At 39.3% G+C, this 15,513-nt stretch overlaps 1 protein-coding gene across 3 annotated transcripts in view; it reads left to right on the top strand.

The window, feature by feature from the left end:
• The window catches only part of PRORP (protein only RNase P catalytic subunit), a 128,098-nt gene that overhangs the window by 758 nt on the left and 111,827 nt on the right, over positions 1 to 15,513 (top strand). For all 3 annotated transcript variants that reach the window (XM_060004690.1, XM_060004691.1, XM_060004692.1), the window contains exons 2-4: positions 150 to 1,431; positions 3,195 to 3,242; positions 3,728 to 3,860. In XM_060004690.1, the coding sequence (XP_059860673.1) occupies positions 443 to 1,431; positions 3,195 to 3,242; positions 3,728 to 3,860 (1,170 nt within the window). In that variant the 5' untranslated portion in view covers positions 150 to 442. The remainder of the gene's footprint in view (positions 1 to 149; positions 1,432 to 3,194; positions 3,243 to 3,727; positions 3,861 to 15,513) is intronic.

Below are 15,513 nucleotides of genomic sequence, written 5' to 3'. Positions count from 1 at the left end.
CTGTCCTGGCTGCCGGTGGGTCTAGGGTAGGGGGCTTCCGACTTTTCGCCCGTTCTGCAGCCTGGCTCCCGTGGGATCCGGTCCCTTTTCAAGGAAAGTTGTGATCCACGTGAGTCAACTGGCTGGTCTTCTTTGTGCATTTTCCTCAGGTTCGCGGACTGGAATATAACAGGCACCAGAGGATTCCTTCTCGGTCCCCTCGTCCTGGAACTTGCGACCAAGGTTGGATGTCCCCATATCCTTGTTTAATGGAGAGAACTCAACTAAGCTTCGTTGCTGCTAGCCCCAAAAGCATTTGATTTGTCTGTGAGAAGCTGAAAATCATCTTTTAGAAAGTTGCGCTTCGATCTCCGCCCCCTACCCTCAAATCCCTTAATTATGCTGTAGAAGTTGGGGCTTTTTGAACATCTCTCTCACAATCTGGTGCTGATTTAACTGCATAATGGCTTTCTATTTCACTGGTATTCGAAGCTTTCCTAAACTTTGGAAGAGCAACCCATACCTTGGGCTAGGCCCAGGTCACTCTTTTCTCTCTCTCTTTCTCAAAGACTGTTATGGCATCAAGAACCAAGAGAAGTGGTTTTCTCTTAAAACGGTGTCTCCACAAAATACCAAAGCAATGAATCTGCTGGTTGCCAAAGCCAGATATGTCAGGAAAAAAGATGAGGGCAGTAGTAAGCAAGTTTCTGCTGATTCTCCTCACATGTTTGCAGCTGGAGCGGCTAAGAAGAGATCACAGATGAATCCTCCGAGTAAAGAGCACGTCTTGCCACCTGTGAAGAACATTTTTCAACTCCCGACAAAACCTTTGAATTCAGAGGAGTGGGATAAACTGAAGGAATATTTCAAAGAAAAGGCTAACTTTGAAAATTGGATCATTTCACAGATGATTAAATGCCGTAGCTCTGTCGATGTGGCCAAATCTGTGCTGGCCTGGGTAGCTGCAAAAAACAATGGTATTGTAGGCTATGATTTGCTGGTCAAGTATTTGTATCTCTGCGTTTTTCATAAGCAGACATCAGAAATTATTGATGTCTATGAAATCATGAAAGACAGATACAAGCGTTTAGAATCTGGAGCGTACACTCTTCTCATCCGGGGATTAATCCATACAGACAGATGGAGAGAGGCCTTGCTGCTGTTAGAAGACATCAAAAAAGTCATGATTCCTTCAAAAAAGAACTATGATGACTGTATCCAGGGAGCCCTCTTTCATCAAGATGTAAATGTAGCTTGGAATTTGTATCAGGAGTTGTTAGGTCATGATATTGTTCCTATGTTGGAAACATTAAAAGCCTTCTTTGATTTTGGAAAAGACATGAAAGGTGATCAGTATTCAAACAAACTGCAAGACATTCTTTTGTATCTAAGAAATAATCAGCTGTATCCTGGGGAGTCATTTGCACACAGTATAAAAACATGGTTTGAAAGGTAATTTTGATTTTTGTTTATATGTATATTTTTATTTTGATACCGTTGCCTAAAAGTAGCCTCCTCTTTTTTTTTTATTAGTTGCTGAGGATTATTCTAGTCAGATTATACTTTCTTCTGTCTCTTAGTAAGATTGTTTCCCCTTTAAGACAAAGTTTTCTTTCCCTTTAAAAAAGTAGCAGCGTAAATAAGTTGTGCTAATCTCTACTCATCACATAAAAGGGAAATTATAGAACACTTGTTTTTATGTTTTTTTTCCTTTTAGAAGGATCATTTGTTTTCTGAGGTGTCTAGTATGATGTGAATATTTTCAAATAGCACTTGTGGCTGGAGTTCATAGCAAGAAAACTGGAGCTGTCTTTGGGTCATATTAGTATTTTCAGAAGTTCTTCTGAAACCTAGTGACTAGTATGATGTGCACATATATATTCTGTTTAATCTATGCATTTCACCAGCTTGAATAGTTAGAGGGGAGAGAGGAATCCTGCTCAAACCTGATATGTGTTAAAGAAGAAAATCTTTATCCTTCCTGTTTTTGATCATACCATCATTTGAGTGCTCTCTCCAAGGCTGTCCTTTGCTTTCCCTTTGCTTTTATTCATGTTACTGGCTGTGTGCGTGCTGATTTATTGCTTCAGTCTTTTGTTCTCTTATTTCTTTACCACTAATTGGCTTTAGGCTCTTTCCTACAGATTCATTCCTTTTGTCTCTATTTTTCTCTTGCTTTTCTACTATATATTATCTTTACAGAGCTTTGAAGTAGCAATCATGCTTAATTATCTTTCTTAACACATTTGTTGAATATCCACAGAGGAGCTAAGTTGTGAAAATCTTGGAATGGGAAGGATTTTGGATTTTTTTTTTTTTTTTTTTTTTTTTTGTATTTTGGATTTTAATGTTATCAAGAGTGCTGGTCTTGGAGTACTTTTTAAAAAGTAACTGCCAAACAGTGAGAAAATAAGATTAGAGAGGAATTAAGATTTGAAACAGGGAGATCTGTTTGGAGGCAATTGTAGGTTTGAATGAGGGATGATGAGATCTTGAATTAAGAACTGGGAAAGGAGAGAAGTCAGTAGAATCAATAGGAATGGATGGTATTATCTGTAAGAGGAAAGAAGAAAGGATAAGTTGATTGAGCAAATAAACCAATAAGTAGTTTTGAATGCCTCCAATTTTAGGCTTAGCACTGTGCATGATCCGTGATGTAAGATCTATTATAATGGCATTCACGACCTAATTGGGAATACAATAGTAGACAGTTATCTCAGAGTGGTGTATAAAATGATAGTGTAAGAGAAGAAATTACTCTGGGCCAGGAACAATCTCTGGCAGCTTTATGGAGAAAGTTAGAGTAAAATTTTTTTTTTTTGTCTGGGCAGTGCGCCATGCGGGATCAGGACCCATGCCCCCTGCATTGGGAGGGCAGAGTCTTAACCTCTGGACCGCCAGGGAAGTCCCTAGAGTTGAGTTTTGATTTAGAGGTCTGGGCTGCTTTCTGGGCAGGTCCTGTGAAGACAGATTTCGAGTTAAAGATGAGGGTCAGATGACGAGAGAAGCAAAGGGAAGGAGATCCAGAGTAGAGTACCATCAGTTACTTAGCCCCATCACAGTATTAGCAACCACTATTCTAATTGAACCATTCTAGGGAAGTATCCAGAACTTCTCAGAGCTCTTTCCTACGGATTTTTTAAATACAGTGAATATCTTTCTGTTCAGTAGGGATTTGACCCTCTGGTGATTTGGTTTTGCAATCTTTTTTGTAGTGTTCCTGGAGAACATTGGAAAGGACAGTTCACCACAGTCCAGCAAAGGTAAAAGCCAATGTTTTATTTTTAATTTGTTCGATTCAGATTTAGTAGGTTGTTGTTACTTATTTTTAAAAATTTTAAGAATACCTTAGAAACAGGATAATTAAGTTAGTTAGGATAGCCAAGAAAAAAGTCACAGTTTTGCATTTGGAGAATTTGTAGTGCTCAAAATGTTTCTTTCAGTAGGTGCTGTGAGCCTGGTGTGACGCCTCAGAAATGTTTTTCCCTAGAGATTTGGGACCCAGTTGTGTTTTAGGAATGACTTTAAAAACTATGTCTGGGTGCCAGCCATCTACTCTTTTGGGTTTTCTGGCACATTATTTTGTTACATTATCTGGATTACAAAAAGTGAGATGTGTATGATGATCGCAAAGGTTATAATGTTCTTTTTTTAAACTACCTTCCAATTTCCTCATGTCCTAGAATTATTCATTGTAGAAAAAGTTCTTTTCCAGGACATTATTTAACACATTTAATTGTAATTACAGTGGTCAGTGTTTGGGCTGTGGAAAAACTATAGAGTCTATTCACCTGAGTTCAGAAGAGTATGAATTTCTCAAGGAAAAAATAATGAGGGATGTGATAGATGGAGGTGACCAGTACAGAAAGACGACACCTCAGGTGAGTCTGGAACAGGTCTTGTTGATTCCTGGGTTGCTTGTCTTGAGCAGGGGTCAACAATTTTTTTCTGTAAAAGGCCAGATAATAAGTATTTTAGACTTTGTGGGACATAACGTCTCTGTTGCAGCTTTTCTACTCTGCTGTTGTAGTGAAAACAGCCACAGAAAATACATAAATGAATACAGTAATACTATTCATGAAAATAAGTTGTGGGCTGGATTTGGCACACTGGCCGTAGTTGCCAACCTTTAGGAGAGATTGCTTTCGACTTTCATAGAATAATTGGGTTAGACTGTCATCCATCTATTGAAGTCAATCCTATTTCATCTGCGCACAAGTGCACTTAAGCCAAAAAGATAGATGCTTATTCTTTGTCTAGGTGCTTCCAGAAAACTGTTCAGTAAACTCCCATGAAAGCATTATGGTTTCACACAAGTTTTCTAGTCAAGAGAGTTTAGGGTAGCTTGACAAAATTATTTCCAAGTCTTCTTTTTATCGAATTTGATTCTTGAAGTCATTCTTAATAGCTTTATTTTGCTAATCTTCAGTGCTTTATGCGGGTTTACTAAGATTAAGTTGAAGTAAAATGCTTTTACCTTGGGGAAAGGTTATCCTCGGGGAAAGGCTGCCTATCATCTCACTGAATGCTTTTTCTTCAAGATACCAAATAAAAAGGAGAAGAGAAAATTGTTCTGCCTTCTCACGTTGACTTAAAATTATCAGAAAATGCCCCTACTAGGAAGACTTTTAATCCTCAGAATAAAGTCAGAATCTGGTCCGTGAAAACATTATCTTCATTTTATGGAATACCTTTTAGCTCACTTTATTGATAAAATTATAGTTAACATTTATTAAATGATCCTAAGAGCTTTATATTCATTATCTTGTATCTTATTTAACCCTTACACTACCCTATAAGATACTATTTTATTTCTGTATTACGGATAGAGTGATTGAGACTTCGGGAGGTTAAATATACCCTAGGACACTCCACTAATAAAATCAAGGTCAGACTGACCCCAAAACTTTTGCCTTTATACTCTGCTGCCTCTCATTGAATGAAAATTCAATTCGTAGTTCTGTATGTACTTGACAGCTGACTGGCTGTAGCAGCTCTCAATGCCTTAGGAATTTCTGCCAGCTAAAATGATTTCAACAAATTTCCTTTCTCTCATCCAATATCTGCTGAACACTTAATGTTTATCTTTGGAAGCAGGCGTTAAGATAGATTCAGGGTTGTGTAAATCATGCTGTTTGCTACCAAAGACTTTACATTTCTTTTGTGGGCTAATTGAACATTCTTCCCATCCTCCAACTTTTTATTTAATAAAATTTTCAACCTAAAGAAAAAGTTAAAAAATAGCACAATGGACACCTACATACTCTTTGTCAGAGTAACCAGTTATTATTCCACATATGCTTTCTGTCTCTTTTTGTGTTTTTTTTTTTTTTGCGGTACACAGGCCTCTCACTGTTGTGGCCTCTCCCGTTGTGGTGCACAGGCTCTGGGCACGCAGGCTCAGCGGCCTTGGCTCACGGGCCCAGCCGCTCCGTGGCATGTGGGATCTTCCCGGACCGGGGCACGAACCCGTGTCCCCTGCATCGGCAGGCGGATTCTGAACCACTGCGCCACCAGGGAAGTCCTCTATATGTGTTTTTATGAACCATTTAAAAGTGAGTTGGTAGACATGTGACCTTAAATATCTCAGCATGTATCTTCTTTTTTTGTTTGTTTTTGGCCGTGCCGCTCACCTTGCGAGATCTCAGTTCCCCGACCAGGGATTGAACCCGGGCCACAGCAGTGAAAGCCTGGAGTCCTAACCACTGGACCACCAGGGAACTCCCTGTATCTAAGAATAAGAACATTCTATGTAATTAAATGCTATTATCACATTTAAGACCCTTCACATTAATTCATTGTCATTTAATAAAAACTGCATATTCAAAATTTCCCAGTTGTTCCTCCAAAATGTATTTTATAACTTTTTTCTTCTGACCCAGGACTGAATCAAGATTCACTCATTGCTTTTGGTTGTTATATCTCTCTAAATCCAGAGCAGCGCCTCCCCCGCAACCCCGCCTTTTTTTGTTTTTATTACATTGATTTTTTTTTTGAAAAGTCTGGGTGGTTTGTCTTGTTCAGGGCTTCTCAAACTTTGTACCTCAGAGTCCCTTGAGGATCTGTTTAAAATGCAAATTATGACTCACTTGTCCAGAGTGGGGTCTGAGATTCTATATTTCGAACAAGCTCCCAGGTGATGGGATTCTGGTCTTTGGACCACTTTTGAGTAGCAGGACTATGGACTAATTGTCTGATGGCTTTCTCTTCATTGATTCAGTGTAAAAGCTTTTGGGGTATGTTACACAGGCAATGCTGTGTGCTGCTTACTGCATCACAGCAGTCACATAATATCAGGTTGCTCTCTGTTGCTGATGCTAAGTTTCATCACTTGATTAAGAGGGTGACTGCCAGATGTCTCCACTGTAAAGGTGCATTTTTTTCCTTTATAATTTCCCTTTGTAATTTTTAAATTAAAAATTAAGTAATCTGTGGAATAATACTTCAAGACTACACAGATATCCTGTCACCCATTAACTCTTCACCCAGTGTTTTTCACATGACGGAGATGAGCTCTGCCTTCGGAATGGTGCAAAGTGATGATTTTCTAGTTCTTTTTTTTTTTTTTTTAAGATGAACTGTGTTAGACTCCATTACCATCATTATTCTTTTTGATGCTCAAATTGTCCCAAATTTGGCCTGTGGGAACCCCTGCCAAGCCAGCTCCTGCGTGTCTTTGACATCCTCATAGCAAACCCGCCCCCCAATCAGTTTTTGAGCATCTCTGTGCTTTCTGGCACAAGATGTCCCAGGTTTTCACCTTGAATTGCTCCTGCCCCAGTCATGGAATCACTAGTTGAATACTTTTGTTTAAGACTCTTAATGGCTAAACATTGCCATAATTTCTTCTTAATGATTCCTTCTGACTGTAATTCTAGACTAATAGAAGGAAGATTTGTTAGTTTTCTCTGCTGACAAAGATTTAGAACCCAGAGCAAACCTTCTCCTCGGAGAATGTTATACTGCAGGAGGAGTTTCAGGCTCCAGACTGGTGAGAATAACAAAGAGTAGTCATACATTTAATTACCATAATTCACAAAGCAACTGAATATATTCACAGAAGGATTGGGACATTTTATGACAAGAGAAATTGTCTCCTTTTCTCTTTCCAGGTGTTCTCCCCTTTCCTCGCTGCAGCTCCCCAAATCTGTATCCCATTTTTTTGTCATCTGCCTTTCACCTTTAAGCTACTGATTTAACATAGTAACATTGCGACCATTTATGGAATGATTACCCTATTGTCAGGCACTTCTAGGCCTGTTACACTCACAGCACTCAACAATCTTGAAAGGATATCACCAATTTGAAGATGGGGAAGCTCAGGATGAGAACCATATCCATGGTTAACAGGCAGTGAAAGAAGGCTTATGGCTGGATTGGTTCAGGGTTTAGCTTTGGTAATATTGGTGAAGCAGAAGGGGCAGAGATGGATCCAGAGCATTTCTGGTAGATTGAAGTAGAACCAACTCTTTTTGGGACTAGAGGAAACAAATTAAGAATAGTGGATAAGTTAAGTGTGTAGGTACAGCAAAGAGTTTTTCTCTGAAGAGCCGGAGAATTTTCAAATTGGTCATTTGAAAGTGAGAGAATGTTTGATAGTCTGAGAGAGCTTAAGGACAATTTTAAGCCTTGGAAGTTTGGATTATTTGTGGGAGAACTGAGGAGAGTATCTCTGGGTGGTGCTGAAGTCCCAACAACTACACTTGTAAGGGCATTGATCTGTGAGCCATTTTCAGCAGTCCCGGGCCATTTACGTAGAGAGAAGGCAGCTGGATGGGATGGGATGAGATTTTGCTAGGGTGGTACCGTCGAGGGAAAAGGGAAGACAGGAGTTGAGGGTGTAGGTGAGAGGGTGGCTTAATTAACGGACCATGAGATCAAGGTTGGTAGAAGGAAGTAAAGATGGGTAGGAGCTCACAGATTAGGAGACAAGGGAGATAAAAGTGGACCGGAATCTCAGTGAGGTTGGAGAGCAAGCATAAACGGAGTGAGAGTGATTAGTGTCTATTAGCGATTCGATTTGAGAGACGGAGGGCTCTGGAGTGGTGACAAAATCCAGAGTATGAGAGTTAAGCAGATGAAGAAACTGAGAGCCTAAATTGCTAGGTGGTCATCCACAGCTAATTAGAGTGTCCATATGATAATTTTTAAAAATAATAACTGCAACCACATTATGGAATGCTTACCAACTGCCAGGCTGGTGATGAAGTCTCTGAGTCCAGTGCCAAATTCTTAATAAATGTTCAGATGCCTGGGACAACACAAGGTGATAGCAAAGAGGAGTCAGCAAACTATGGCCCACAGACCAAGTCCACCCTTCCACTTTTTTTTTTTTTTAATATTTATTGATTTATTTTGACTGCACTGGGTCTTAGCTGCGGCATGTGGGATCTTTGTTGCAACATGCGGGATCTTTTAGTTGCAGCATGCAGACTTCTTAGTTGTGGCATATGGGCTCTTAGTTGCGGTGTGCATGCAGGATCTAGTTCACTGACCAGGGATCGAACCCAGGCCCCCTGCATTGGGAGTGTGGAGTCTTACCTGCTGGACCACCAGGGAAGTCCCTCTACCAATTGTTTTTGTAAATAAAGTTTTATTGGAACACAGCTACAGTCATTCATTTCTATTCGGGCATACCTCGTTTTATTGCACTTTGCTCTATTGCGTTTTTTTAAGATTGAAGGTTTGTGGCAGCAATGCGTCGAGCAAGTCGATTGGTGCCATTTTTCCAACAGCATTTGCTCACTTTGTGTCTCTGACACATTTTGGTAATTCATGCAGTATTTCAAACTTTTTCATTATTATTGTATTTGTTATGGTCATTCATGATCAGTGGTCTTCGATGTTACTATTGCAAAAAGATGATGACTCACTGAAGGCTTAGATGATGGTTAGGATTTTTTAACTAAGGTATGTACATTTTTTAAAGATATAATGCTATTGCACACTTAATAGACTACAGTATAATGTAAACATAACTTTTAAAACAATTTTTATTGGAGTATAGTTGATATACAATGTTGTGTTACTTTTTGCTGTACAGCAAAGTGAATCAGTTATACATATACATATATCCACTCTTTTTTAGATTCTTTCCCCATATAGGTCATCACAGAGTATTGTTTTTTGTTTTGTTTTGTTTTTTTCTTTTTGACCACACTGTGCAGCATGCGGGATCTTAGTTTCCCAACCAGGGATCGAACCCATGCCCCCTGCAGTGGAGCGTGGAGTCTTAACTACTGGACTGCCTGGGAAGTCCCATTACAGAGTATTGAGTAGAGTTTGCTGTGCTATATAGTAGGTCCTTATTAGTTATCTATTTTATATATAGTAGTGTATATATGTCGATTCCAATCTCCCAATTTATCCCTCTCTCCCTTCCCCCCTGGTAACCATAAGATTGTTTTCTACATCTGTAACTCTATTTCTGTTTTGTAAATAAGTTCATTTGTACCATTTTTTTAGATTCCACAACATAACTTTTTACATGCACAGGGAAACCAAAAAATTTGTATGACTCTCTTTATTGTGATATTTGCTTTATTGTGGTGGTCTGGAACTGAACCAAACATGTATGCCTGTCTTGTCTGTGGCTTCTTTTGCCCCGCAGAGTTGGGTAGGTACAAAAGAGACCATGGGCCTGCGAAACCTAAACTATTTACCATCTGGCCCTTTACACAAAACAATTTGCTGACCCCTGGTATATATGAACAGCATAAGCCTCAGTTGAGGTGGAGAAGTAGCAACTTTGAAGGCGCAGTGGGGACTAGGAAAAGGTCTCTCCTTTCCCCTCAGTCCTATAGCATGCTTTGAGAGAATGAGCAGATACCACTTCAGAGCTAAGTAAGGGGACTTCCCTGGTGGTCCAGTGGTAAAGAATCTGCCTTACAATGCAGGGGATGCAAATTCGATCCCTGATCAGGGAACTAAGATCCCACATGCTGGGGGGCAACTAAGCTCGCATGCCTCAACTAGAGAGCTTGCATGCTGCAAACTACGGAGCCCACACGCTCTGGAACTTGCATGCCACAACTACAGAGCCCACGCGGTCCTGGAGCCTGCACGCCACAACCAGAGAGAGAAAACCCGCATGCCACAACTAGAGAGGAGCCCACACACACGCCGCAACGGAAGATCCCTCATTGCCTCAAGGAAGATCCTGTGTGCCGCAACTAAGATGTGACGCAGCCAAAAATAAATAAAATAAATAAATAATAAATAAATCTTAAAAAAAAAAAAGAACTAAGTAAGGAGTCATTGATGATCTTAGGAAGAGCAGTGTCAATAGTACACCGAGGGCCAAAGCCAGCCAGGTTATAACAACTGAGTGAACACACATTGAGGTTAAACTCTCCTTTTGAGAAGTTTAGATGAAAACAGGAAGAAGGCAATGAGATAGTGGTGACTAGAGTTTGGTAGAGGTCAAGGGACGGTTTAGGGAGATGGGAGAGATGTGCATGTTCATAAGGTGAAGAAAGGGTTGTCAGTAAAGATAAAAATGTTGAATAAGCAGGACAAGCAGTAGAGAGAATGCATTACTGATGAGCAAGGTTCAAAAGTAGGAAGGGGTTGCCAGAAAGCACAGATGGGGAGGTTAGAAATGAAAGAAACCTCTCTGAGACTAGAAAAGAAAGAAGATGGGTGTGGATACAGATATAGATGGGAGGCAAGAAGGCTGAGGGTAATGACATGTGCTATGTTCAGTGGGATGCAAGGTGAGAGATGGGCATCAGTGGAGGACTAGAGAGAGTGAAGAAGGCTTGGGATGGTGCTTGAGAGGAAGGGCAGAGATGCTAACTCAAGCAGAAAGATGTGGCAGGGAGTGGGATGCTGAGACTTGAATCATTGAAGTTGTAGGCATCGCTCTCCGTAAATACGTGGTTTAATATTTTTCCAACAGAGCATGGCTCACCCAGAGTAGTAGTGAAGACAAAATGTAGCATTGGTTCAGATTTTGGGTTTTGTTGGTTAGATGTGGCAACGTAATAGGGAGCAGAGGAAGGTAGTTCTGATAGAATAGTTAACACAATCACCATGGGGCCCAAACTAGATAGGGAAGGAAATAAGGCCAGAGAGCACTTGTCTGGGAGGGCTCGGGCTCGTAGTCTCACTGTGGAGTAAAGGAGAAGGTACAGTGACAATAAAGGAATGAAAACTGGAAGGCTGAGGTCAGAGAGCAGGTGACTAAAAATTTGAGACTAAGATTTCAGAGGACAAGCCATTCTGGGCCCTGTCCAGATCCAGGGTAGGGCTCTCAGGGTGTGGCATGTGCCCCAGGGTAAGGTTCAGCTCCAGAGTGTCATTTCCCACAAATTTTTCATCTTGTGTTTTTTTTTTTTTGCATACTATGTGTGTTAATTTGCTAGGGCGGCCATAACAAAATACCACAGACGGAGTGGTTTAACCAACAGAAATTTATTTTTGCACAGTTCCAAGAATCAAAGTATAGGCAGGTTTGGTTTCTCCTGAGGTTTTTTTTCTCTCCTTGACTTGCAGATGGCCCCCCTCTTGGTTTGTCCTCACAAAGACTTCCCCTGTGCTCAGGCATCTACAGGTGTCTCTTTGTGTGTCCAAATTTCTTTTTCACATGAGAACACCAGTCAGATTGGATTAGGGCCCATCCTTATAATGTCATTTTACCTTAATCACCTCTTTAAAGGCCTTATCTTCAAATACAGTCACATTGAGAGGTACTAAGGGTTAGGACTTCAACATACAAATTCTGAGGAGGCCACAGTTCAGTCCATAACACCATTCATTGCAAATATGTATTAAAACTATATTGTGTTCAGCATTTTAAGTTATTTTGTACTGGGAACAAACAGCTGGAACTTCTTTCAATATTACTTTTTAAAGCTTGTTTATAATTTGGGAATGTGAGGTATAAACCAAGGAGTAAGTACTAATCCATGTTGAGTTTGTCTACTTAAGAAAAATGTATGATTTCAGCTCACCTCCATAAGCATCTAAAAAGAGCATTATCAAAATTGTTTCAGGCTTATATGTTTTTACCAAGTAGTACGCTTTTGTTCAAAACAAAATAAATGAGATGGCACCCTTTAATGAAATGGTTCTCAGCCTCAGCTGCTTGTTATAATAGTTCAGGGGATGTTTAAAAATTACTGATGCTCAGACCCCACCCCCTAGAGATCTTGGTTTTAAGTGTACAGTTCAGTGGTATTAAATACATTCACATTATTGTGCAGCCGTCACCACCATCCATCCCCATAACTCTTTTCATCTTGTAAAACTGAAACTCTATTAAACAATAACTCCTCATTCTCCCCTCCTCCCATCCTCTGGCAACCACCATTGTACTTTCTGTCATTATGGTTTTGACTACAAGTACCTTGTATAAGTGGAATCATACAGTATTTGTCTTTTTGACTGACTTATTTCATTTAGCATAAGGTCCTCCAGGGTCATCCATGTTGTAGCGTATTACAGAATTCCCTTCTTTTTTAAGACTGAATAATATTCTGTAGTATGCTTATACCACATTTTGTGTATCCATTCTTCCATCAGTGGACGCTTGGGTTGCTTCCACATTTTAGCTGTTGTGAATAATGCTGTTATGAACATGGGTCTTTGAGACCCTGCTTGCAATTCTTTTGGATATATACTGAGAAGTGGAATTGCTGAGTCATATGCTACATCTATTTTTAATATTCTGAGGAACCTCCATACTGTGTTCCACAGTCGCTGTATTCTTTTACATTCACACCAATAGTGGGCAAGGGTTCCAATTTCTCCACATCCTTGCTAACACTAGTTGTTTTCCGTTTCTTTTTGGTAGTAGCTATCCAAATGGGTGTGAGGTGGTGTCTCATTGTAGTTTTGATTTGCATTTCTCTAATGATTAGTGATGTTGAGCATCCTTTTGTGTGCTTATTGGCCATTTGGCCGTCTTCTTTGGAGAAATGTCCATTCAAGTCCTTTGCCCATTTCTGAATGGGACTTGGGGTTTTTGTTGTTGAGTTTTAGGTTTTTGTTGTTGAGTTTTCTCTATATTTCGATGTTTTTCCCTATATATGATTTGCAAATATTTTCTCCCATGCTGTGGGTTGCCTTTTTATTCTGTTAATAGTGTCTTTTGATGCACAAAATGTTTTAAATTATCATGAAGTCCAATTTGTTTATTTTTTCTTTTGTTTCCTATGCCTTTGGCATCATATCTAAGAAAATCATTGCCAAATCCAATGTTGTGAAGCTTTTGTTCTGTTTTTGTCTCTCAGAGTTTAATTGTTTTAGATCTTACATTTAGGTCCTGGCTCCATTTTGAGTTAATTTTTGTATATGGTATTAGGTAAGGGTCAAACTTCATTTTTTTGTGAGTAGATATCCAGTTTTCTCAGCACCATTTGTTGAAAAGACTGCCCTTTCCCAATTGAATGGTCTTGGCACTCTTGTTAAAAGTCATTTTTAACATATATGAGAGGGTCTGGATTTATTTCTGTTCCATTGGTCTGTATGTCTATTTTTATGCCAATACCACACTGTTTTAATTACTGTAGCTTGATAGTAAGTTTTGAATTCATTAAGCGTGGCTCCTCCAGTTTTGTTTTTGATTTTCCAGGATTGTTTTGGCTATTCAGGGTCCCTTGAGATTCCATTTGAATTTTGGGATGGGTTTTTCTATTTCTGCCACACACACACAAAAAAAGTCATTGGGATTTTGATAGAGATTGCATTGATTCTGTAGATTGCTTTGGGTAATGTTGACATTTTAACAGTATTGAGTCTTCTGATTCATGAACATGGGATTTATTTCCATTTATTTACTTTCAGCAGTGGTTTGTAGTTTTCATTGTACAGGTTTTTCACCTCCTTGGTTAAGTTTATTCCTAGGTATTCTTTTTGATGCTATTATAAATAGAACTGCTTCTGTAATTTTCTTTTCAGATTGTTCATTATTAGTATATAGAAATGCAACTGATTTTTGTGTGTTGACTTTATATCCTGCTACTTTGCTAAATTGATTTATTACTTCTGACTGTGTGTGTGTGTGTGTGTGTGTGTGTGTGTGTGTACTTTTATGGTTTTCTCTATATAAGATCATATAATCTGCAAACAAGGACAATTTTACTTCTTTTCCAATTTGGATGCCTTTTGCTATTATTTTTTTCCCCTTGCTTAACTGCTCTGGCTAGAACTTCCAGTAGTGTGTTAAGTAGAAGTGGTACAAGGGGGCATCCTTGCCTTGGTCCTGATCTAGTCCTGAGGAAAAGCTTTCAGTCTTTCACCATTGAGTATGATGTTGGCTGTCGGTTTTTATATATGGCTTTTATGTTGAGTTAATTTCCTTCTATTCCTAGTTTGTCAAGTATTTTTTGTTTTTCTGTTTGCTTTTTTAATGAGTGTCAAATGTTGTTAAATGCTTTTTCTGCATTATTTGAGATGATCATGTGTTGTTTTCCTTTGTTCTGTTTATGTGGTGTATTATATTGATCAATTTTCATATATTGAACATCCTTGCATTCCAGGAATAAAGCCCACTTGGTCATGGTGAATAGTCCTTTTAATATGCTGCTGAATTTTGCTTGCTAGTATTTCGTTGAAGACTTTTACATCAGTATTTATAGTTTTCCTTTCTTGTAGTTTAAAGACACTTTACTATCAAGTTAACACTGGCCTCGAAGAATGAGTTGAGAAGTGTTCCCTCCTCTTTAATTTTTTGGAAAAGTTTAAGAAGGATTGGTATTTGTTCTTCTTTAAACGTTGAGTAGAATTCACCTGTGAACCATCAGGTCCAGGACTTCTTTTTGTTGGGAGATTTTTAAATTGCCGATTCCCTCTCCTTACTAGTTATAGGTATATTCAAATTTTCTTTTTCTTGATGATTATACCTCTTTGTCTGCATCTCTGTGATCAGAAGCAGCAGTCTGCAATCAGAGCACAAATCCCCAATATTTGGAGGACAGGGTCCTTTTTGACCACCCTGGCTCCCATAAGCTGTGAGCAGACTGCTTCAGGAACATGTCAGCTGCCTGCCATGTGGCTTGGGATGAGAGGTGGGTAGCTATTGCTGTTCTAAGCGCTAAAACTGATTAACCACTGTTCATCATTTAAGGCTTTCCCTGGAAGTTGCAAGCCTTCAACAGACTTCAGAGTTGCAAATTGTTACAAGATCAGACAGATTCTGTCAGTGCACTGTTGTCTAGTCTGTCTAGGGAGATTGATTCCTGGTGCCATCTTCCCCTCAAATTGATGTGTTTTGACACGTGTATATGCCTGTGGAACTGTCAGTGCTGTCAAGATAATGAATATATCAATCAACGTCAAAAGTTTCCTGCCACTTTATAATGACTCCCTCTTGTACCCACATACCACTCACTCTTGCCACCTCAGATAAACACCATGGGAATCATATAATATATAGTCTTTTTTTGTCTGACTTCTTTAATTCATAATTATTTTGAGAATTCACTTATGTTTTGTGTCTCATTCATTCATTTTTATTGCTGAGTAGTATTCCATTGTGTGGCTATATCCCAGTTGTAAATTCATTCACCTGTTAATGGATGTTTGGGTTAT

This window comes from Delphinus delphis, chromosome 2 (genome assembly GCF_949987515.2).
Source record: "Delphinus delphis chromosome 2, mDelDel1.2, whole genome shotgun sequence".
NCBI classification, from domain to species: Eukaryota; Metazoa; Chordata; class Mammalia; order Artiodactyla; family Delphinidae; genus Delphinus; species Delphinus delphis.
The sequence above is the reverse complement of the archived record's forward strand: the minus strand, read 5'-3'. Positions and strand labels throughout refer to the sequence as shown.